At 40.9% G+C, this 25,713-nt stretch overlaps 1 protein-coding gene across 1 annotated transcript; it reads left to right on the forward strand.

The window, feature by feature from the left end:
* Positions 1-2,662: 2,662 nt before the first annotated feature.
* PGK1 (phosphoglycerate kinase 1) lies at positions 2,663-24,895 on the forward strand. Its single transcript, XM_055337851.1, has 11 exons — positions 2,663-2,830; positions 9,129-9,179; positions 12,572-12,727; positions 12,839-12,983; positions 17,085-17,188; positions 17,862-17,981; positions 21,563-21,677; positions 21,927-22,106; positions 23,294-23,471; positions 23,939-24,037; positions 24,412-24,895. Exons 1-11 carry the CDS (start codon positions 2,766-2,768, stop codon positions 24,450-24,452), a joined length of 1,254 nt encoding a protein of 417 aa, XP_055193826.1. The 5' UTR covers positions 2,663-2,765; the 3' UTR covers positions 24,453-24,895.
* The last annotated feature ends 818 nt before the right edge of the window (positions 24,896-25,713 follow it).

The following is a 25,713-nucleotide window of genomic DNA, read 5'->3' on the forward strand; positions in this document are numbered from 1 at the left end:
GTAAGTATAGCCCACATTCAAGGACAAGGAATCAGGCTCTGCCTTTTTAAAAAATATTTTATTTATTTATTCATGAGAGACAAAGAAAGAGGTAGAGAAAAGGCAGAGGGAGAAGCAGGTTCCCTGCAGGGAGCCCGATGTGGGACTAGGGCTCCATCCTAGGACCCCGGGATCACGACCTGAGCCAAAGGCAGACAGTTAACCGCTGAGCCATTCAAGCATCTCAGGCTCTGCCTTTTGAAAAGATGAGTATCAAATAATTTGTGGACATATTTTAAGACTACCATGAATTGCAAACATGATGTTCTTATAGGACAGCATTCCGAGCAAGAAGTTGGGAGCAGGGGCAAAAAACTACCTTGCTTCTATAGCTCCTCTCTCTTTTATCAGAGAACAAAGTCCTTCCCAGAAAGTGTCAGCTGACTTATTTTTTTAAGTAGGCTCCACTGCTCAACATGGGACTTGAATTCACAACCTGAGATCAAGAGTCATATGTTCAGATTAAAAAAAAAAAAAGAGTCATGTGTTCTAACCACTGAACCTTCCAAACACCCCTGACTTTTTGTATGTCATTTGCCTAAATTCAGTAAATGCCCATTCCCGGACCAACTCATGACAAAGGGGAATGGGATTGCCAAGCTTAGTTTAGGTAAATTGTGATTCATCTCTTGAGGCTTTGAGATAAACCTGCCTTCCCTGAGTACTTGTCTTGGGCCCAATAATCAAATCAGGTTTCTGTTAGCAAGGAAGATGGTGGCTGGGGAATGGCAATGGCTGTTGGGTAGGCAACAGTGACTTCAAAAATGGATTCTCATTGCTTTTAAGATAAAAGTTGCATCTTTTTCATGGTTATAAGGCCCAAAGGATCTGGTCCCTGCTTACCTTACCTTGTCAGTATAATTTTATTTTTTTCCAGATTTTTTAAAAATTCTAATTTGTTAACATATAGTGTAATATTGGATTCAGGGGTAGAATTCAGTGATTCATCACTTACATATATGACAAGAAAGCTATTGACACAGGTAAACTGAAGGACTCCATAAGAATCTGCTCTTGCTCCTTTTCCTGCTTCTATTTTTTTTTAAATTTTTTATTTATTTATGATAGTCAGAGAGAGAGAGAGAGAGAGAGAGAGAGAGGCAGAGACACAGGCAGAGGGAGAAGCAGGCTCCATGCACTGGAAGCCAGACGTGGGATTCCGGGATCGCGCCCCAGGCCAAAGGCAGGCGCCAAACCGCTGCGCCACCCAGGGATCCCATTCCTGCTTCTATTCTTGTTAGGCCCTGCACTCCCACCTACTTTACACATGGCCTGTAGTGCAAATAGCAGATATTCTCCTTGTAAAAGACTGGGAGTTAATGATTTCTCTAGAATAGATAACATCTGAGGAAAGGAGAGTGAAAGGAGGACGCTATCATATGCATATTCCAGACCACTGGTGCTAGACATCTAGATGCTAAGGCCCTCTGGCTCCAAGGAATAACACCTGGTCTTTGTTCTAACAGGTTCCTGGATGCCTGAGGGGACACGTATACCAGACAGTCATCCTCAGTAAACCCCCCCAGGCCCCAAACAAAAAGAAGACATGCTTCTTTCCTTTCCAAGTCTTCCAGATGCTTCATCTGAATCTGTTTTGTCTTTATCTTCAATAAATTCTGCGCTTACATTTGACTTCTATCCTGAGTGAAGCCAAGGACACTCTTGGTTGGTCCTGCAGGACTCTGTCTGGGTCCTCGGACTGGTCTGTAGGCGTCGTTATATCTCTTTCTTTTCTCGGGAACTCCAAATCATGCTTACAATTCCAGCCAACTCTACAAACATGTGGGACGTGGAGTAACTATTTCCCGGCAATGTTGTCTGTATTACAGTGTAGTTACATGTATGGACTCTACATCTGGACTGCCTAGGTTTGGGTCCACCACTTAGAAAAATCTGAAATCTTAAGCAAGTCACTAAACCTCTTTTTGCATCATTTACTTCATCTGTAAAATGAGGAAGGCAATACCTACTTCCGAGTTTTGTGGCCATTACTAGTTAATATATGAAAAATGCTATTTGTTTGCCATTAGCATTGTGTCAAAATCAGAACAATTACATTGAACTTTTTAATTATAAAAAAGGGGTATCTAGGAGGGACCTGGGCTTTTCCCGAATTCTGATCGGTCTCAGTTATCAAGGGCAATTAGAGCCTTACTTTAGAATTCCATTTTGGGGAGCCAGGAAACCAGATTAGTTTTCCAAAGGGAAGTGCCATTTGCATCTATCTCGGTGCGGCTGCCAAGAATTCCCTAGGGTGGGAGGCGGCGCTTCTCTGGCCTAGTGGATTTTGCAGGGCGTTGCAGCTGCTCTGGGCTTGGCAGCGGCAGGGACCTAGGCGGAGGCCTTGGGCCTCTCACTCCCTCCTCATCCGCCCGGAGGCACCACCCAGTTCCCTTCTCCTCCCCCAGCCAACTCCGTGGACCGACTCCAGCTCCCGCCCTCGAGTCACAAAGGTCTTGGCAGCTTGCTACGTGCCAGACGTGACAAATGAAAACCGCACGTCTCACCAGTGTCCTCGCAGACAGACAGTGCCTCGGAGCAATGGCAGGGTGCTGGCGCCTTTCGGCCGCGTCCAATAGCGCTGCGCGCTGAGGAAGGGGCGGGGCGGGAGGTGGGGCGGGGTGGCCCGGGCCGCTCTCTACATTCCGCACGAGGTTGTAGCGCGCGCAGGCTGCTTTCTTCTCCACTGTTTAAGCTCTCAGCCTCGCAACCCTTCTATTGCCAAGATGTCGCTTTCTAACAAGCTCACTCTGGACAAGCTCGACGTGAAGGGCAAGCGGGTCGTCATGAGGTAATTATACACATCTGCTCTTGCTCCCTCTTCGGCCAGAGCCAAGTTGCTTGCTTCCTCCCCTGCCCAAAGTTGCTTTTAGTCCTTGGCTCGGCCCCATGGGTTCTAGGCCTGCAGAATGAGGCTTCCCACCATTGTGGCTGAGGCTTTGCCCCAGTTTTATGGTTTCTAATCTCATTTGCCTCAGCGCAGAAAGGGAGCCGTTTTTGCCCTTTGGAAGTGGATTCACCAAAGAAGGGCTCAATTCCGGGACCAGTTTTGCCCTCTTTCCTATTCCTGAATGCACTTACGTCGCCTCCAGCTCCCAGCAGGCGAGGTGGGACCTAATGCTTAGCTAGCAAATCCCTAGGCCCCAAAGAAGGGACCTTGAAAGGTCATTTGGTTTCCCTTCCTCCACCGCCCTGGATCATCCCAGATAAATGAGAAAATGCACACATTTCAAAGGCCCCTGCACAAAAGGGTAATTTTCCCAGAAGATGTTGACTTAGATGTTCAGGAGTAGAACCTCCTAAAACATTGGGGATGGGAGGATGAGGACGGGTGGGGCACACTGAAGGAGGCCCTGCAGAGCTTATGTAACAGGCCTCTGCATGACACTGTCGGACTACAGGCCATAGGGGTTTTCATCAGAATTGTGACACATGCTGGGTAATGGTAGAGCAGGGTGTGGGTGCTCATTCTTGCTGTTCTCCAACCTCACCTCTCAGATGGCTAGAGAAGCAGGATATTAGAAGTGAGGATGGCTATCCATGGACTTTGGGGTCTTCTACTTTGCACCTGTGGATCCCTGGTCACTTACCCACATGACTTCTCCCTTATATGCCAAAATTAGTAGTATGGTGTATGGAGCTTTTATATTTATCCTTTTTGTAATGTCTGGTATATTTGCAATTCAGGAGCAAAGTGCAGGACAGTAAGGTATGTAACTCATGGAATGACTGTTTATATACCTTGATATAGGATCCAAGGGTGGTACGTTCTGTGTCATAGGGCTTGCCTTGATAGCCCTTTGCAGCCCTGTCCTTTTTGGGACGTGATTGATTGATGGACAGGCATGTGAATGGTGTGATCCAGCCCCTTTTCCAACTTGGGCTGGTTCAAGTGAGGGCATCTTTTAGATATTAACAGACACATAAAGCAGTAGGTAAGCTCCCTTTACCCAAGGCTTAAACATAGGAGGGCACGCTGAATTTCAGTACTCCGGGTACCATAAAAGTAAATGCAGCTCTACTCTTTTCTCTAATTTAATTATGGCCACTATTAGTTTGCAAGTGGCCTCCTCTGCCTTGTGGAAATAGAAGAACTCAGTAGCCAAGAGAAACACCTGGTTGTCTACATTTTCCCAAATGACCTAGGCATTTGCAATCTGGGACAAAGGATTCAAAGCCATCCTAGTATTAGAAAAGGGCCCTTCCTATTCTTTAGGTGGTCTTAAGAGACAGTATAGATTCTACGAAAAACAGTAGTCCTGGCAGTGGACTTTGGCATGCAGCTAGATTTTATTTATTTCCTCCCATCTTCACTGGGCTCAAGGCTGACTGACCTTTCCAAATACATAACACTAGCCAAAAGACCAGGGGTGGAGCATCATGCTGGTCACCTTCCTACAATTGCCATCTTGGGGATTATCTTCTCCTGGAAACTGATTTGAGTAATTAACTGGGCTGCCCAGGAGTGGGACTTGAGGTGCTTATCTTTCCTCTCTCTGGACCTAACATGAAACGACTTGCTGTCCAAGGGCTCAAAGTTTCATTTAACACAGATTAACCCTGAACCTTGAAATGATTGGCTAGTCCTGTTTTGCTGATAGAAAATTACCTGTCCAAGGTCACTGAACTAGCAAATTGGTGGCTAGCTAGGCCTAGAATTTGGGTCTCTTTGGTTGCTAACCAGATCCTCTAAATATGCAACATTGTAAACAAAGACAGGCTGAAAAAAGACTGCTGAAGGTTGAGATCAGTATCTGACCCCCCCCCTCCAATCTGGATAAATTGTGTTTATTTTGCCTGTGGACAGGAAGTTACTTTGTTCCTTGATTATTAATGTATCTCTTTTGAATACATTTTGCAGTACTTTTTGGAAGAGCCTAGTCAGCTATGCCTTGTCAGCTCAAATTTCTTTTTGTTTCAATGCCTTTACATGGTGGTTGCTGGCAGTGTTTCAGAAATGGGGCCTCCCTAGTAGTGGTTGCTTCACTGGCCTCCTCTCTTTGTCCTACAAAAGAAAACTGATGTTAGCCTGTTAGCTGAGTCTGTGGCTCCTGCTTTGAATTGCCAAGGGAAACAGGCTGATTTGCTGAGGGAACTTTAGAAAGCCAGAAACCTCTGACTGGATAATTACCAGGTTCTACCTCCATTTTTTTTTTTTTTTTTTTAGGATTCCAGTTGACTTTACAGCCTTTTGAGTAATCTCCCCGCTTGTATTTGCAGTATCATTTCCGGTCTTCTCCTCACAGATTGCCAGTTTTATGGGGACTTGTGAAGCACTTCCCTTTTGCTTGCTCCCTCCACCCCTGTTTTGTTTTAAACCTCACTGTTTTTCTCTAACCTGTTCTAACTTGTTAAACAACAGCTCTGATGTAGTGGAAAATATGGAGAGGAAAAACTGAGCAGAGAAAAAGTCTTAAAGACACTCATAATTCCCCAATTTTCTAGTCGGGCAGCGACACAAGGGTGGGCATGGTACTTTTGAGAGCTTTTAATGGGACTGGGCCTGGACCCCTGAGATGTCAGGTGACAGACTTGATATTCTTATTTTGACTAACTCTATTTTTTTTACATTTTATTTCAGAATAATTATAGATTCACAGGAAGTTGCAAAGTTAGTACAGAGAAGTCTTTGTTCGCCCAATTTCCCCCAAAAGATACATCTTACAAAATTACTGTACAATATTGAAAGTAGGAAGTTGACTTTGGAATAATGTGTATAGTTCTGTGCTATGTTATCATGGGTATAGATCTGTGTAACTCCCACCACAAGTTACAAAACTGTTCTGTTTGATTACTACAAAGACCTTCTTCATTCTACCTCTTCAGAGTCATGGCACCCTAACTCACTCCTCCATTCCAGCCCCTGGTAACTACTGATCTGTTTCTTGCCCCTAAAATTTTGTCATTTCAAAAATGTTACATAAGTAGAATCACAGTATATAATCTTTTGGGATTGGCTTTTTTTTTCCATTCAGCTTAATACCTTTGACTTATCCAAGTTGTTGCATGCATTAGTAGTTCATTCTTTATATTGTTGAGTAGTCCTTTATGGTATGGATGTTGCACAGTGTGATTAGCCATTCACTCATTGAAAGACGTCTAGTTTATTTCCAGTTTGGGGCTATTCTAAATAAAGCTGCTGTGAACATTGAATAGTCCTGCACAAGTCTTTCTATGGACATATGCTATCATTTCTCTTAGGTAAACATCGAGAGTAAATCACTGGGTCATATATTGAATTCCTAGACTGGTTTCCAAAGCAGGTACACTACTTTATATTCCTACCAGCAGTATGAGTGATCAGTTTTTCTGCATCTTCAGCAGTATTTGGTGTTGTCATTATTTTTTATTTCAGCCATTCTGATAGGTGTGTAATGATACCTGAGTTCATGCCTGAAGCTAAGCTCATGAGTGTTTCTGGAAAGTGGAAAAGGAAGGGGTGCATATTTTACATAGACTGGAAGAAATGGAATGTGTAGGCAAGAGCAGTTAATGGGTTAGAGTCCTCAGAAAGGGGAAGCTAAAAAGCAAAGCTGTTCTTGAGAGTCTAGGAGGTGATGAAGGGGAGTAAACCACAGGCAGAGAGACATCCAGTTCTCATCAGTAAGCTATGTCATAGCAGCTGGGATAGATGACACAGAGTCTTGAATATTTCAGCCCAAAGAATTTCCTTCCTGTACTGGCTTGGGAGTAGGGTGGCTTGTGTTCAGCCTGTTGCCATTAGCCCTTTTGACCATGGGCCTTTCTGGGAAGCTGCGAGAGGGAAAATGACACAGGTAATGGGATACTCTGTCCTCTTCAGAATGTACTTTTAAAGCTGGCAGGAGCCTTGTTCGGGATATTTAGAGAAGATGCTTAGAATCAGAATCAAGTAACCTGAAACTGAATAGAATATATTTCTTCAGAGGCATACTGCTTTTATTTTTGAATATTTAATTAAAATGTTTGACTATAGAATTATTTCCTCAACCCACATTTGGAAAGGCTGTGAGGTTTTTGATGAGGTAGGGGTTGGAGTATAGTCCTAGGGGATATAGGACATTGGTGGTCTTCTTGATAGGCCTAAGGATTTTTTAAGTGTCTGCTAGGCCTCAAGCATGGTAGCAGTCTTCTCGACTAGGTCATATCTTCCCTGTAGTCCCTTAGCATGTGACGCTAGCTGCTTTTGTAATGGTTGATCTGCCTTTTAAAACACAAATTAGATTTTGGAGAAGCATTAACATATATCATAATAGCTGCCATTTGTATGGCACTTACTGTGTAGCAGGTACTCTTCTAAGCCCTTTACAAATCAACACTAACTCATTTAATTCTCACAATAACTGTGAGATAGATGTCCTCCCCATTCTGCAGATGAGAAAGAAAGCATTTAAACAGGATCTTGGCAGGCAACATTTAGACCTAACAACTAGCTATCACACATTGTTGTTTTGAGTCAGATTGAAATAGGCTGAGGTTCCAATGAGTTCAGAAGTTCAACCAGAGGTAAGGGAAAGAATTATTGGTTCTTAAAAAATGATGGAGTTATCTGGTAGGTGAAAAAGGAGAGACAGCAGTAAAATATTTGCTTGTGCCATCATGATCACTTCTCTTCTAATTGCCTGTTTGTTAGGTAGGCAGGATCACGTGTTCTACTCTTTCAGTTTTCATGAAAGAAGCTATCTTATTTTTATTGTCTGTATTTTGCTTGAAGAGTACTGTGTGAACTTGGTCTTGGATGGTGAGTTTTTTCTGATCAGGAGGCTCCAGGCTTTCTCCAGAAGGAATGATGCTCTGTTGATTTGTTTTATTTTCCAGTCATTTTTTTTTCTTTTGAGTGATTTCGGTGAGCTTCACTAGGACCCAGAAACAGTATCAAAGGAATCAGAATCAAAATGTGTTCCTTAATTACCCCTTATCCATCCAGCTGCCATTATTAGTTACTATCATGGCTAGGTCCACATAAAAATCTTTTTATATTCCCCAAATGAATGAGACCATATAATGTTTGTCCTTCTCCGATGGACTTACTTCACTCAGCATAATACCCTCCAGCTCTATCCGTGTCGAAGCAATGGTGGGTATTTTCCATTGTATACATGGACCACATCTTCTTTATCCATTCATCTTTCAATGGACACCGAGGCTCCTTCCACAGTTTGGCTATTGTGGACATTGCTGCTATAAACATTGGGGTGCAGGTGTCCCGGCGTTTCACTGCGTCTGTATTTTGGGGTAAGTCCCCAGCAGTGCAATTGCTGGTCGTGGTCTCATTCATTTGGGGAATATAAAAAATAGTGAAAGGAAATAAAGGAGAAAGGAGAGAAAGGAGAGAAAATGAGTGAAAATATCAGTGAGGATGACAGAACATGAGAGACTCCTAACTCTGGGAAACGAACAAGGGGTAGTGGAAAGGGAGGTGGGCGGGGGGTTGGGGTGACTGGGTGACAGGCACTTGGTGGGATGAGTACTGGGTGATATGCTGTATGTTGGCAAATTGAACTCCAGTAAAAAAATCTTTTTAGATGGAACTGGTTTTAGCTTCCCAGGTCTTCAGGGCTAGTTCTTATGATGTTAGTTAGGTTTGTTTTTATTTTTAAATTTTTCTCTAAAGTATGAAAAACATACCTAAAAGGACACAAATCATAAGCTCAAGGAATTATCACAAAACAAACACATTTCTGTAATCACCCAGGTCAAGAAATACACGACAACCCCAGAAGGACTCTCTGATGTCCTATCCCCAGTCACTAGTCCCCCACCCCATGGCTAACCACTATCTTGACTTCTAATACCACTGATTATTTTTTTTTTACCACTGATTATTTTTAAGGTGGATTTTGGACTCCCACCTTATTTGACTGGTTCATTAAAAGTACTTCTACTGGAACGCCTGGGTGGCTCAGCGTTTGAGTGTCTGCCTTTGGCTCAGGGCATGGTCCTACGGTCCTGGGATCAAGTCCCACATGGGGCTCCCTGCATGGAGCCTGTTCCTCCCTCTGCCTAAGTCTCTGCCTGTCTCTGTGTCTCTCATGAATAAATAAATACAATTTTTTAAAAAGTGCTTCTACTAATCTTTGAGAGAATCTGAAACTTTGTTTCTTTTTTAGAGTGGACTTCAACGTTCCTATGAAGAACAACCAGATAACAAACAACCAGAGGTAAGGTCTCTGCTAAACCTTGAGTTTTGTTTACGATGTGTATGTCTGTGGGTATATAGGATGAATGGTTTTCCTTTCTTACTGCAGAACTGTGGTGACTTAAGCCGTATGTTTTTGGTTTTCCACAAACCCACTATCTGGTCTGCTTTCTTACGAGAATGTAGAAATTTTAAAAAGTCATCTTAACAAAGTGATTTTTTTCTCCCCATTTTTTGAAAATTTGAAGAATTTAGGGTTATGCATTTTTAAATAATATCAAAGCTGAAGGTTACTTTGCTTCCCTTGTAAAATGAAGAACTGTGCAAGAGGATTTTTTAATACTAGTAATTTTTAAGCTTACATGTATTTTTACAAGCCCCTATTCAAGATGGCCCAGATAAAATCAGTTTTTAAGAATTTTGATGTAAGGGAAAAGATTTCAGAAGTAATATTTTCTGTTAGTTAAGGCTGTTCTAAATACCTTGGCTTCAAAATCAGAAGCCACAATTTTAAGTGATAGTACTACTTTTGCTTTGGACTAGATTGTAAAGAAGGTTTAACTTTAAATTTCAGATGAGGGGTTTGAGCTGGAGAGGTATGCTTTCCAATAATCTAGAGCAGTGTTGTCTAATAGAAATATAATATGAGCCACATAGAATTTAAAATTTTCTAGTTGTTAAATTAAAAAGATAAAAAGAACTGTGAGTGAACTTAATTTTAAGTAGTATATTTTACTTAATCCAGTAAAATCAAAATAATCATTTCAATATGTAATCAATAAAAAATTAAAGGGGCATTTTACTTTTTTGGTATTATTCTTCTAGGCCCAGAACTTTTTCAGATATTGGCCCCAGGGTAGAGTCTGGCATTTTTACCAAGTACATCCCTGCTGCACCATACTGGAAGGTCTTTGTTTTGTACAAGACATTGCCGATCCTTCTTGATTTTCATTATTTTCTGCAGCACACAGCAGAAAAGATTGGAAATATGCCTATCAAGGTGTTTTATGAATTAAAAGCAGAGAAGCAAAAAAATAAATAAAAGCAGAGAAGCGGGTCTGAGCACATTTTTCCATTTTCAGAAATCCATGGACATAACAAAAGGAAGCATTAGAAATAATAGAAATTGCTGAAAAGGGATAGGCCTGAAGAATAATTTGGTTTCTTTGGGCAAACTTCAGACCTGATGAAGGTTTCTTCTTAATTTGGTATTAGTGAGTTATTGTATATGTCAAATAGCATAAGATACTTTAGAAAGATAACTTGGTTTTTTATTATTCCATTCTCTGCTGATCTGTCACCTTATCAGACTCCTGACAACCCTTTCTAAAATCCCCTTTACCACTATTCCTCAGTCATTCTTCTCTCTCTACCTTTATTTTTTCCATACTCTTATTACCACCTGATACACACACACACATACTCATATGTGTACACACATATATATGTTTATTGTTTCTTCCTCCATTAGAATTTCACTTCCATGAGAGCAGAGACAGTTTTTTTAAGATTTATTTATTTATTCATGAGAGACAGAGAAAGAGAGAGGCAGAGGGAGAAGCAGGCACCTTGCAGGGTACACACACACACATACTCATATGTGTACACACATATATATGTTTATTGTTTCTTCCTCCATTAGAATTTCACTTCCATGAGAGCAGAGACAGTTTTTTTTTAAGATTTATTTATTTATTCATGAGAGACAGAGAAAGAGAGAGGCAGAGGGAGAAGCAGGCACCTTGCAGGGTGCCCGATGTGGGACTTGATCCCAGATCCTGGGATCACGCCTTGAGCTGAAGGCAGAAGCTCAACTGCTGAGCCACCCAGGCATTCCAAGACTGTTTTATTTTTTATTTATTTTTTATTTTATTTTTTAAAGACTGTTTTATTTAGCGTTGTATTCTCAGAGTTGGGAAAGGTACCTGGCATAATAAGAAGCAGTCAATAAATATATGTTGAGTAGATGAATGATTTTCCTTATTATCAATTTTAATTTTTTAAAGACCGGCAAAAATGGAAAGTTAGTATCAAGTTCATAACAAAAATTTGACATGTTTAAAGGAAGTTTAATAATTTTTTGGTTAAACTATAATGTAGATAATATGACCTTTTTTTTTTCTTTAAATTTTATTTATTTATTTATTTATGATAGTCACACAGAGAGAGAGAGAGGCAGAGACACAGGCAGAGGGAGAAGCAGGCTCCATGCACCGGGAGCCCGACGTGGGATTCGATCCCGGGTCTCCAGGATCGCGCCCTGGGCCAAAGGCAGGCGCCAAACCGCTGCACCACCCAGGGATCCCGATAATATGACCTTTAAACTATGTTCTAGGGCAGCCCAGGTGGCTCAGCATGCTCAGGTTTAGTGCCACCTTCAGCCCAGGGCCTGATCTGGAGACCTGGGATTGAGTCCCACGTCAGGCTCCCTGCATGGAGCCTGCTTCTCCCTCTGCCTTTGTCTCTGCCTCTCTTTCTCTCTCTCTGTATCTCTCATGAATTAATAAATAAAATAAAAAAAAACCTATATAATGAATTTATTTTTTCCTACAAAAAATGTGCCTTAGGATCAATAAGGTACACAAAAGTTACTACATATTTTTAAGTTTTTCCTAAATTTCCTTTAATGGTCTCAAGATTTGGGAATTTTCAATTTCTTCCTCAGTCTTACAAGAGGATGTTTCAGGGATTCCCCAAGACACCCACATATTTGGTGATTCACTAAAAGGACTCATGGGATTTAGCATATAGTTCTCATCGCTAAAGTTTATTATTACAGCAAAAGGATGCCTGACAAGATCAGCAAGGGAAAAAGACAACACAAAATCTGGAATCCATTCATGGGCTCCAGTGCTCTCCCTCCAGTAGTGTAAACTGCAGTAGTTGTATGCATTGTTTTTGCCCAGAGAAGCCCATAAGAGATTTGGCTCCCAAGATTTTTACTGGGTCATATGAGTACCCTCTGCCTAGCAACCAACAAAATTCCAGACTATTAGAGGAAAGCAGATGTTCAGCATAAATCACATAGTTTGTACAGTCTAGGAGCAGTGTCAGTTAGAATGGCCTGTGTCAGAGAACTGAGGGACCACTTTGGAAGCCAGGTTCTCAGACACTGGCCAAAGGCCAACCTTGCAAGCAAGTCCTTCTAAACATAGCAGCTTCAGTCCTGCTAGGGTAACTCTTTTCTTTATAAGGAGCAAAACACGATTGGATTGAATAATCCTAGGTGGAAGGTTGGCATCATAATGGACTTCTTCCCCTGAACATGAACCTGAGGACCATCACTGAGTTGCCCACAATAGATTTGAAGGAGTTTAGAGACAAAAGGGTCTTTATGTTTTACAAGGCCATAAGTAAAATTAGTTCCCACTAATTCCTAACTTTGATCTACTTGCTGTCTCTTTTTGGTTGCAGAATCAAGGCTGCCATCCCAAGTATCAAATTCTGCTTGGACAATGGAGCCAAGTCAGTTGTTCTTATGAGCCATCTGGGCCGGCCTGATGGTGTCCCCATGCCAGACAAGTATTCTTTGGGGCCAGTTGCTGTAGAACTTAAGTCTCTGCTGGGCAAGTAAGTGCCAGATTCTGAAGCTGGTGTACTCTGTGACAGGAGATGTTGTGAAGCACGTTGTTACTGGTTCTTTCAGACTGCTCAAGTATCTCCATCTACTGCTTTCCCCAGGGATGTTTTATTCTTAAAGGACTGTGTGGGCCAAGAAGTGGAGAAAGCTTGTGCTGACCCAGCTGCTGGGTCTGTCATCCTGCTGGAGAACCTTCGCTTTCATGTGGAGGAAGAAGGGAAGGGAAAAGATGCTTCTGGGAATAAGGTAGGACCTGTGACTTTTACATTATTAGAGGTGAGGAGGACAGAGTCTGTAAGAGGCTGAAGAATAGAGGTAGTTTGTGTTTATTTTTTCCTTAGACACCTTTATACTGAAAGTATAACAACACACACACACACACACACACACACACACGTGCCTTATCTTGCCTTTGGCATAGTCTTGATGCAGAGGTAGGAATCAAGTATTGCTCTCACATTTGGTGCCCTTTTGTATATATATATGCATAGCTTGATGAATTAGGTCAAGGAATAGAATATTGGCTAACATCCCAGAAGCCCTTCTCATGCTTAAGTGTTTTGTAATATCTTTGAAAAATAAGTGAATACAATTTGGATATGAGTATTCAGTGGACATGCCTTTGCAGTTGTTTCTTTGTTACCCACTTGGCCTATAATAGATGAGAATTCTTTTTCTGACAGTGTGTGATAATCCTATTGAAGGGTAGGCTATGATTTCCAAGTGCTGAGAGCAGACATTCACAGGCAGTTGTGTGTGTCCATGCTATACCAGGTGTTCATCCAGCAGAGCCAGTTAGATTGTTTTGTCAAGGCTGAACAGTTGTTCTAAGCAACAAACCCTAGTCTGTTATGGAGGGACAGTAATATTATTTAGAAGGGGAATTAACTTAATGGTTGACCCTGGTACTCTTAAAACTGTAGATGAAATGTGATATAATTGGGATTTTCATATAAAAGAATTATATGAGCAGAAAACGTACTTTCCTAAGTCAAGTGGAAAGGGGGACTATATGGGAAAATTGATTGTAGTTGGGTAAATGATGGTCATGATGGTATTGCCTTGGATTTAAGACATTTTTTTATGAAGTGTAAAGCATTTTTTTGAATTCTCTTTAAGATAAGGAAGTGCAGGTATTGTCATCATTTCGTAAAGAAATGTAAGTCTCAGAAAGGCAGTCATTTTACTGAAATTAGAGGCAGTGGTGCTGTTGCTTGGCTTTATATATAGCTCAGTCCATTAGATCAAATTTTATCTATAATGGGCCAGACAATAAATATTTTAGGCTTTGTAGGCCATACAGTCCAAACTGTAGATGGTCTCTGTTGGAACGCCTAAACTTTTGCTATTGTCCTGCAAAAGTGAACATCGAAAAAAACCACTCAAAACAAATAAAAAAGAGCAACCATAGATAATCTACAAAATAGATTACTGTGACCTGACAACCAGAATTCAAATATTAAATGACAAAACTGGCTCTTTGAGGATGATTTAGAATTTGCCTATTGGTAGCCTATTGGTAGAGTGAAGCTGAAGTTATCCTTTAGAACTTTCCACTCTTAAGGTTTTAGTGTCTTGGGGGAAGAAGATTCTCTAAGGCTAGTATCTCAGTCTCCTGTTGTACTTCTAGTGTTTCCTTTTTTTTTTGAGAAAGTATATTTTATTTTGATTTTGATGAATACAGACAAATGAGGCCTCCCAAAACGTGTTTCTGTTATATTACCACTAGCAGTATAAGAGGGCCTTTTCCCCGTATTTCATATTGCCAGTGTTTAATATTTTTCATGTATAGCACTCCCCCAGATGGTATGTCACTGTGGTTTTAATTTGCATTTCTTTCATCTAGTATTTACACACCTGCTAATATAGACAGAAATATCTCTCTGTGTGTGTGTGTGCATGTGCATGTGTGTGTGTGAAGGAGTGGGAGGAAAGAACGGAAGGGAGCATGTGAGGTTCAGAGGCTAGGTCTGGAAGTAGTACCTCACATTTATTTGTTCATCTACATTTCTTTTTTTAATTTTTTTTTAAATTTTTAAAATTTATTTTTTATTGCTGTTCAATTTGCCAACATATAGAATAACACCCAGTGCTCATCCCATCAAGTGCCTCTCTCAGTGCCTGTCACCCAGTCACCCCCACCCCCGCCCACCTCCCCTAGTTCGTTTCCCAGAGTTAGGAGTCTCTCATGTTCTGTCTCCCTCCCTGATATTTCCCACTCATTTTTTTTTCTACTTCTGGTGTTTCTTAAGGTCATTGGAGTACCTGCTTTCAAGCAGTTTCTTTTCTTAGCACCTCAGGGCCGAGTTTTGCCTTATCTTGCCTTTGGCATAGTCTTGGTACAGTAGGAGTCAAATAATGATATCAAATTTGGTGCCCTTTTAGAGTGAAACTCACTTGCACATATTCTAGGACTTAGAAATGGTAGCAAACTGAGGCAAAACTTATTCAGGAAATGATGAACTAACAGTGCTAGTCTATGACTTTTTTAGTTAATTAACTTTACATTTAGTATCCAGTGACTTTTGATGCATGAAATTTCAAGAGCCAGTAATAAGTTCAAAATTTAAAAAAACAAGGACATAAGGTTTTTCCTTTTCCCAGTGTGCTCACATTAGTTTTTGAGGAACATTTTCTTCTAGTTACTGACAGATCTGAATGAAAAAACGCTATGAAATGAAAAATGGGTTCAGATTATTACTTTCTATAGTGCCTTTTTCTTTTTTTTTTTTTTTTTTTTTTTTTTTTTTTTTTTTTTTTTAAATGTTTTATTTTTTATTTATTTATGATAGTCACACACACACACACACAGAGAGAGAGAGAGAGAGAGAGAGAGAGAGAGGCAGAGACATAGGCAGAGGGAGAAACAGGCTCCATGCACTGGGAGCCCGACGTGGGATTTGATCCCCGGTCTCCAGGATCGCGCCCTGGGCCAAAGGCAGGCGCCAAACCGCTGCGCCACCCAGGGATCCCCTATAGTGCCTTTTTCATAAAGAGCTTCAATTTGCTCCCTTTTTCCTTAGAAAATTCTTAGGGGTTATCATGCCTTTTTAATAGATGGGGAAGATTTCGGGGACAGAGATCACTTGCCAAACGTTACACAGCAAATTAGTGTTAGAGTTGGGCCTAGAATCCAGGTGTCCTGCCATTTGGGCAGTATTTTCATTACTACACAGATTATCTTCCAGTCACTAGTGGCAGATGATATTCCATTCCAGAAAGACTTTGTGGGTTCTGTAGTTGTTTTATTTTTAGTATTAGTTCCCCTGCATTCTTTGGGTCATTAGAGGAAAGCCCCTGTTCTTTGTGGCAGTCTCCTTCACCTTGAAACAGGAGGATGTGAGTGGGTGTTGACTAAAATGAACGAACACCTGTCCTGAACTGTGTATTCTTCTGTGCCGTGTCTCCCTGTGCATCTATGCTTGGTTTATTTCTGGAGATTCTTTGTTCATCCTGCCATCCTACTTTATGTTTTGTTGGGGGGGGATCCTGAATAATAAGCTGATATGTTACTTATGTCAAAGCCATAATGTTTTACTTCTACTTTTTGTTTCTTTTTTGTAGAAGGGCATTTCTTGTTTTCTTAGAGGCCTAACTTCTAGGGAAGGTTATATAGAATACTCTCTTTTAATATATGTAAAATGCTTCTGAGGTCCTTTTCTGTGTCATGTTTCCTGCCTTCTCTGTTCCAGCTTCATGAAGAAGGTGTGTGAGGGCCTCTTTTCCTTTCCCATAGAAAGGCCTTGGTAGCTAGAAGCTTGAGTCAGGTATAATTCCAACTTTTGCAAGGAGAATATGTTAAAATGAGGATATGAGTCAAGGTAAGGAAAGGAAAAGATAATCAGAATCTTATTTTAGGAGTTTGGGAGAGGCCAGTGGGTGGGATATGATTAGCCTCATGTGATTAGAGGTTAAGCCATGGTTTAGGAATCTTAAATTTGCAATTTGAGGCAAGATGAAGGAGAGAAGAATGCAGAAGTGACCAAAAGACCTGGAATATTGGAAGATTTTTTTTTTTTCTGAGAGACACAGAGAGAGAGGCAGACATAGGCAGAGGGAGAAGCAGGTTCCCTATAGGGAACCTGATGCCGGACTCGATGCCAGGACCCCCAGGGTCATGCTCTGAGCTGAAGGCAGACGCTCAACCACTGAGGCACCCACACGCCTCAAGACCTGGAATATTTGGAAGAAGAAATAGATCCTGTTGTTAGCTGTGAAAATTGCTGTCCTGCCAACTCCGGGTCTTTAGAGATATTAAAGAGGACTCTTGGTATGAAATGTTTTTACAATTGTCTTTGGAGCCATCAACATTTTCTGTGTTTTTTTCCCCATTTTTTTTTCCTGCAGGTTAAAGCTGAGTCAGCCAAAATAGAAGCCTTCCGAGCTTCACTTTCCAAGCTAGGAGATGTCTATGTCAATGATGCTTTTGGCACTGCTCACCGAGCCCACAGGTACCAAGAGTCTTTTGATGTTGAGCTAGGAGCAGTATTCCTCTATTTACTCAAGCAGCCCAAGTTCTGGGTTGTTTTTGGAGAATTCTGTATTATATAGAATGATGAATTATATGAAACATCATCCTTTCAGCTTCTATCTCTAATTGGAGCTGCCAGTTAGACTGTGATTCTTTTTGAGTATGCTTGGTCCTTATTTTTTTGAGGAAATAAAAGTAAAATGTGATGAGAATTGTGGAGCTTTTTGTCAAGCTTCAGGAAGAGATTGCTCTTAGGATACTTCAGGTAGAGTCCTCCCTTTATTAACATTGTAGGATCAGAATCTTGTCATTAGGAAGCAAGTTGAGGAATCTTCTCCTGTTGTCATCAATTGGCTGATTGTTTAATATAGACTTGAAGACTATTAATTGGGTATCTTAAATTCTACTTAAGATTGTTGCTTTTTACTTGTTCCCCTTGTCCCTACTCTTTTATTTTATTTATTTGTTTATTTTTGTCCCTACTCTTTTAGTCAAAAACCTCATCTTATACCTGTTTTTGTTGCAGTTTACGGATGAAAACTGTGGTCTCCTGGAATCTCAGAAGTGAAAGTATTTCAGTGATGAGATGGCTTCTAGAATTGGGAGAATTGGTAAGGATTTACCAAAATTTAAATGTCTCTGGTCTTTCCTAGCTCCATGGTGGGAGTCAGTCTGCCACAGAAGGCTGGAGGTTTCTTGATGAAGAAGGAGCTGAACTACTTTGCCAAGGCCTTGGAATGCCCAGAGCGACCCTTCCTGGCCATCCTGGGCGGGTATGAAGGACTCTTAAGATCATGCTTTAGTGTATTTGCATGGTAGTAGCCTATGACTTGGGTGGTTTATTATAGTCAGAAAGCATAATCAAACTGAGTAAGTGAGATTTTATTTCTTTTAAGATTTTATTTATTTATTCTTGAGAGACACAGATAGGCAGGGACATAGGTAAAAGGAGAAGCAGGTTCCCTACAGGGAACCTGATGTGGGACTTAATCCCAGGTCTTGAGCCAAAGGCAGACGCTCAACCATTGAGCCACCCAGGTGCCCAATGAGGAGAATTTAATAAAGGGACTATCTATAAATGTGTGGGTAGGGTTCAGGGATACAAGAGTCCCTTGATGCAGTCCATGCAGGTCAGCCTCCTGGGACAAAACAGGGACAAGAAGGATAGTAAGTGGTTTTGGAAGGAATAATGGGAAAGATTCACCATAGGTGCTTACCTAAATTTTTGAAGCACTTGAGCCTTTCACATACATAAAGTCTGGCAAGAGTAACTATGAACATCTCCTCACATGTATTTAATATATCATTTAGAGCTTATTTCTCCAGATTATATATCTTTTTATATTTTTTCCTGTGGGAAAGTGTACCATGTGGATAACGGTACTCTAATGGCTTAGAGTAGAAATTTGAAAATTGTGGGTTAAGAACCTAGGAAGATAAATTTTAGAGTGGGGACAGGGACCTTAGTACTGCTTGGATAAGAGAACTTCTTGTCACTTGGCCTGGCTATCTAGGTAGCACCCTCTTTATGGCTGAATGCCACTGACCCTTCTATAATTATGTTTTTTTCCCCCATGGGATTGAACACACTCAGCATTTTCCTATGATATCTGACTCTGGAGTTGGGTGTCAATTTCAGGTAGCATAGTTGTTCCTCAGACTTCATGAGTCCAGTTTCAGGGTTCTAAAAATAATTCAGGTGGGTACAGGTTGTTATCTGTATTCTAGAAGCATTACTCCTCTTGTGTACTGTGTAATAAGGTCACACTCATCTTCTATGGAGATGAGGATTTGAGCTGCTTTTTGTTTTCCATTTTTCTTGTAGATCTGGAGTATGGAAGTGAGTACCACTTAGTGATTATGATTAGGTTTTAGGCTCAGCCTGAAAAATAGCTGTTTTGGAGAAGTTGATGTAGAGGTTATTTTTTATTTTATTTTACTTTATTTTTTTGCCAACCCTTTCTTCCAGTGTAGTCTTCTTAGACCTTTAACAGTTTTGGGGGAAATTTTACATTTTATTAAGTCATTACTGTGGAAACACTGAAGCATGTACAGAAGTTGAGAGAACAGTATAAGCCCCCAGATACCTAAACCCTGTTTGAATAATTACTGACATTTTTGTCAGGAGTACTTTATTTATTCATGAGACACACACACACACACACACACACACACACACACAGAGAGAGAGAGAGAGAGAGAGAGAGAGAGAGAGAGAGAGAGAGAGGCAGAGACTTAGGCAGAGGTAGAAGCAGGCTCCATGCAGGAAGCCGGGTGTGGGACTTGATCCTGGGACTCCAGGATCACGCCCTGGGCCAAAGGCAGGCGCTAAACTGCTGAGCCACCCAGGCGTCCCCTATTAGGAGTATTTTTTTAAAAGATTTTTATTTATTCATGAAAGACACACAGAGAGAGAGAGAGAGAGAGGCAGAGACACAGGCAGAGGGAGAAGCAGGCTCCATGCAGGGAGCCTGACATGGGTCTCGATCCTGGGACTCCAGGATCACGCCCTGGGCCAAAGGCAGGCGCTAAACCGCTGAGCCACCCAGGGATCCCTATCAGGAGTATTTTTAAGCAAGTCTTAGACATATAATTTCACTTAGTAGTTCTGTATGTATCTCATAACTGATAAAGAGATTCTTTTTAAATAACTATCATGCTATATCTAACACAATTTAACAATTTTGTTAGTGTCATCTAACATTTAGCCTGTACTCAGAAGTTCTTTGTCATCTCAGAAATGTCTTTTCATAGTTGGCTTGGTTGAATAAGGATCCAGATGAAGTTCATGCATTGTATTTGGTTGTTAGGCATTTTCTATTCTGTAATAGTCCCCCTTTTCTTATTTTCATTCCATTGATTTGTTGAAGAAGCAGGGCATGTGAGCTGTAGAATGTCTATCCCACATTTTTTAAAGATTTATTTATTTATTAGAGCATGAGTATGTGCACAGGCAAGAGGGTCAGAAGGAGAGGGAGAGAGATCTGAAGCAGACTGTGCTGAGTGTGGAGCCCAACACTGGACTTGATCTCATGACCCTGAGATCATGACCTGAGCCAAAACCAAGACTACTTAACTGACTGCCACCCAGGCACCCTTAGTTGTGGGACAGTTTTGAGTGGGCTCAGGGATCCCATGATTAGCAGTCTTGCTCAGGTATAATTATCTGTCTTGACTGTGGTTTCTGTGTGTAGAGTAGGGGCAAAATAGATGTATTTGGGTCTCATAGTTTCTTTAGACAATAGTAGGTCTTCTAAGTCCTTTTTGTCTAGGATTACACCTCTAACAGATTTTCTTAGAAACAGATGGGCCTTTTGGTTGAAGAAACATGGGGCAAAGTTAGTATGTTTTTTTCTTCCAAGCTTTTATTTAAAATTATTTTCTTCGGGATCCCTGGGTGGCGCAGCGGTTTAGCGCCTGCCTTTGGCCCAGGGCGCGATCCTGGAGACCCGGGATCGAATCCCACGTCGGGCTCCCGGTGCATGGAGCCTGCTTCTCCCTCTGCCTGTGTCTCTGCCTCTCTCTCTCTCTGTGACTATCATAAATAAATAAAAAAAAATTAAAAAAAAATAACATTATTTTCTTCTAAGTTTTTATTTAAATTCCAGTTAGCTAACATGCAGTGTAATATTAGTTTCAGGTGTAGGATTTAATGATTCATCACTTACATACAACACCCAGTTCTCATCATGTGTGCCCTCCTTCATACCCATCACTCAATCCATCCCCTTACCCACTTCCCTTCTAGCAACCCTCATTTGTTCTCTGTAGTTAAGAGTCTGTTTTATGGTTTGTCTCTCTTTTTTCCCCTATGTTCATTTGTTTTTCTTAAATTCCACATATACGTGAAATCATATTGTATTTATCTTTATCTGACTTATTTCATTTAGCATAGTACTTTCTAGCTCCATCCATATGATTGCAAATGGCAAGATTTCATACTTTTTATGGCTAAGTAATATTCCACTGTGTGTGTACACACTCATACACACATATAAATACACCACAACTTTATCCATTCATCAGTCAGTGGACATTGGGCTCTTTCCATAATTTGGCTATTGATAATGTGGCTATAAATATTGGGGTGCATGTATCCCTTTGAATCAGTATTTTTGTGTACTTTGGGTAAATACCTAGTAGTACAATTGCTGGATCATAGGGTAGTTCTATTTTTAACTTTTTGAGGAACTTCCATACTATTTTCCTGTGTAGTTAGCCAATACTTTTGTAACTTGTGGGACATTTCTCTGTTCCTATGCCTTGATGTAAAAACTCAGGCACTATGTAATATCACTTCCTTAGTACATCATTTGTTCTTTTGGTGATGATTATTGATTGCTTTCCCTCCTAGAGCTAAAGTTGCAGACAAGATCCAGCTGATCAGTAATATGCTGGACAAAGTCAATGAGATGATTATTGGTGGTGGAATGGCTTTTACCTTCCTGAAGGTGCTCAACAACATGGAGGTAGGAAACCGATGCCAAGTGGATGTGAAATGGCTCTCCATGAGAAATATCAGGTTATGTAAATTTAAAAAGAAAGTCAGCTTCTGATGTGAGCCCTCAAAACTCCTATTCTTACTTATTTTGGAAAGTTGGTATCTTTTGTTTTGGAATTTTTCCTTTATACTGTGTTGTATCTTACTCCTGTCTCCTTTGTGAGGTAATCATGTTCTTAGTATAGAGTCTGATCTTTATCTTGGCTCCCTTGTATAGATTGGCACTTCTCTGTTTGATGAGGAGGGAGCCAAGATCGTCAAAGACCTGATGTCCAAAGCTGAGAAGAATGGTGTGAAAATTACCTTGCCAGTTGACTTTGTCACTGCTGAAAAGTTTGATGAGCATGCCAAGACTGGCCAAGCCACTGTGGCCTCTGGCATACCTGCTGGCTGGATGGTGAGTCACTTTGGGTGGGTTGGTAGTACAAGTGAACAAAAACATTTTTATTTCATTCATTCTTTCATTCAACCAACCAGCAAGGATTTTAAAAGAATCTCTATGGGAGATCTCTGTCAGAGAGGGCTCCAGATGTAGCATTGAGGCCTTCTTCAAGAGGGAATCTGAGGGGGAAAAGCATGATTGCCTCTGTCTTCATCAGTAATGTGGGGGCAAAACCATTTTTTGTTTCTTTTATTTAATGTTTGTTAAGTACGTAACTATGTGCTGGGGTTGGTGCTATGTACTTTCATGATTTGGGCTGTTCTGGATTATGTTGTTACCTAGAAAGCTGTATAAGAACTCTAATGAAAACCTTAAGATAGCAGAAATATGCTGATTATAAACAGGGAAAAAATGTATGTGTATAATAAAGACTAAATATTTGGCTGCAATGTCATCTACGTACTGTCGTTTTAATAACTGTATAAAACTGTCATGTTGATATACTAGTTTGCTTATTTTCCTCTTATTAAGCATGTGGGCATTATTTTGTTCAGTGTTTCTCAAAGTGTGGTTCCAAGAAGAGCATCAGCAGCATTTTGGAACTTAAAAAACATAGGTTTCTGGGCCCTATCCCAGTCTTACTGAATTGGAAACTGGGTGTTGGACCCAGCAATTTTTTGCTACAACAAGCCCTTCTGGTGATTCTGACACATGCCAAAGTTTGAGAACCACTGAGTCTAGATAATTGTTTCTCAACCTTGGCACTGTTGATGTCTCAGATAGTTGTTGTGGGGAGCCGTCCTCCACATTGCAGGATGTTGAGCAGCATCCCTGACTCTGTCTCCTATATGTCAGTAGAACTTGACCTCCCTCCTCAAATTGTGACAACCACCATATCCCCAGACTTTGCTACGGGACCCTTGGGGAGGGGTACAATTAACCCTAGGTGAAAACTACTGACTTAGTTCTTTACAGTCATAAATAGTGTGGTTAAAAATGTTTTAATCTGAGGTTTTCCCTTCCATTTTATCGTTCATAACGGACATGAGCAGGTTTATAATTTTAAGGACTGAGGGGTATTTTTTGGTTCTACAAGAAACTCTAGTGTTCAACCTTGAGTTCAGGTCTTGGTGGACGTGGTGATTACTCCTCTAAGAAGCTTTTCTTGGTAGCTCATCTTCTTTTTTAACTCTGCCCCTTAGGGCTTGGACTGTGGTCCTGAGAGCAGCAAGAAATATGCTGAGGCAGTTGCTCGGGCTAAGCAGATCGTGTGGAATGGACCTGTGGGTGTATTTGAATGGGAAGCTTTTGCTCAAGGAACCAAAGCCCTCATGGATGAGGTGGTGAAAGCCACTGCTAGGGGCTGCATCACCATCATAGGTAAAGGGTCCTTTACAAAGTTAATGCCAGTGTAATCTGGCAGAATTCTGATCAGAGGAAAGTTGAAGGGAGATAATCAACTTTTATTGGGTTTCTTGGTGCCAGATGAATCTTAAGAGCTGAACGGATGTACAATTCATGGAGGGCCTTCTTAATGAGATGGAGTTGGGGATTCATCATCTACCTTTTGGGCTTAAGAGCATACTGCCTTGGGATGCTTGGGTGGTTCAATGGTTGAGCCTCTGCCTTCAGCTCAGGGCATGGTTCTGGAATCCCAGGATCAAGTCCTACATCGGGGTCCCCTTGAGAAGCCTGCTTCTCCTTCTACCTATGTCTCTGCCTCTCTCTCTGTCTCTCATGAATAAATAAATACAATCTTTAAAAAAGAGAGCATACTGTCTTATAGTTTGGTGCCAGTCCTTTTTAATTTTTTTTTCTCTCCTTTTAACTTTGCTTTCATTCAACAGGTGGTGGAGACACTGCCACTTGCTGTGCCAAATGGAACACAGAGGATAAAGTCAGCCATGTGAGCACTGGGGGTGGTGCGAGTTTAGAACTCTTGGAAGGTGAGATTCTTCCTGTTATTGGACTTGTTGGGGGAAAGGTTGGGGTGATGCAGTGACAGGTGGGTAGAATGGAGTGGAGATAGTACGTGGTATTATTATTAGTGTTCATTATTATCTGGGCAGTACAAATGGAGGAACTTCAGATAATTTTCTTGGCATCAATTTTGTGTGGGGAGGGGCAGAGAAGAAGACTTATTCCAGAGAGGTTATACTCAAGTAGACCTGGGACACAAGATGTAAAAGTCACCCAAGTCTTGGTCATATATCCTAAGGAAGAGCAGACATATTATAGGGATGTATTATTGGGAAGATAGGCGTATCTGGCTCAGTGGGTCTTACAGTAATGCTGTCTATGTGTGCTCTCTCAAAAACAGGTAAAGTCCTTCCTGGGGTGGATGCTCTCAGCAGTGTTTAGTACTTTCCTGCCTTTTGGTTCCTGTGCACAGCCCCTAAGTCAACCTAGCACTTGCTGCATCTCTCCTTGGCATTAGCTAAAATCTTCCCTCATGTCAAGATTCAGCTAGTGGCCAAGAGATGCAGTACCAGGAACCCTTAAACAGGCGCACAGCATCTCAGCTTCTCTTTACTGCACCCTGGATTTGCCTACATTCTTCAGGATCCCATTTGAATTTCTTAGTGACTAAACCATTGTGCATTCTAGAGTGCATATATTTATATTTTGCTTGTTAGAAGAAAATGAGCTGTGTTGGCTTCTCTTTTTGAAGTAGCTTATTCTCATTATAGCTGTGTCATTGTTTCACTACTCAGCATGGAAATAAGATGAAATTCCAATTGTAGGTAGGTAGGGAGACAAAGTTGGTGATCTATTAAATCAATAAAAGTATCCACTGAAATGGATTTTTTTTTCCTGTTATACTTTGTCAGGGTGAGAACAGAATCTCGAGAAATCTGTCAAATCAGCTACATTCTGAATGCAAGAAATGGGACAGCATTGGTGGGGGTGGTAGGGGAGATTAGATAAACCTCTACTCTTTTACTGAGGTCCTACTTTATGGCACATAATGTGACATGTGCTTTATTTTAGGTTTTATTTTTATCTGTTACACATGACCATAGTTTAAAAAGTTCAGGCTTACAACAACAAAATGGAGGCTTCAGCCCATTCCTCCGATTTGTGATTCCCATTCCCCAGAGATGACTGCTTTTTACCTCTTAGCATTTTCGGGTTTTTACTTCCATGTTCCTAAGTAACATACTTTTAATTTGATTTTTATAAAAAACTATTTATTACTTTAACACATGGGAAGATTTAGCTCTTATAGCCTCTGTTCCACATATACTTGCCCTTCTTCATTTGCCCAGTATAGTCTTATTACAATCTTAGATTAGATCAATAGTGTATATTGTGATTAAAAGTATTCACAGCTGAGCTATGTTGTATGCTATGATTGTGTTATGTACCTTTTTATTTTCTTTGGTGTTAGTAAGTTTTTAAGTTTTCTTTTTTTTCTATGTACTTATTCATTCCCAGTGTGTTCAGATTTATAAGTCTGTTCATTTTTATTAGAGATAATCCCTCCTGGAGTCCTTTGTGCTTCCACTCCAATTTGCCCTGGCTGCCTTCTAAGTTTGCTGTATAGCTGTTGCTCTGGGATTTCCTTTCTGAAGAAATCCCTTTGGGGTAACCCTGTTGGGGATTCCTTTTACCTCCTGTG

This window comes from Nyctereutes procyonoides, unplaced genomic scaffold, assembly GCF_905146905.1.
Source record: "Nyctereutes procyonoides isolate TBG_1078 unplaced genomic scaffold, NYPRO_anot_genome, whole genome shotgun sequence".
In the NCBI taxonomy this organism is placed as follows: Eukaryota; Metazoa; Chordata; class Mammalia; order Carnivora; family Canidae; genus Nyctereutes; species Nyctereutes procyonoides.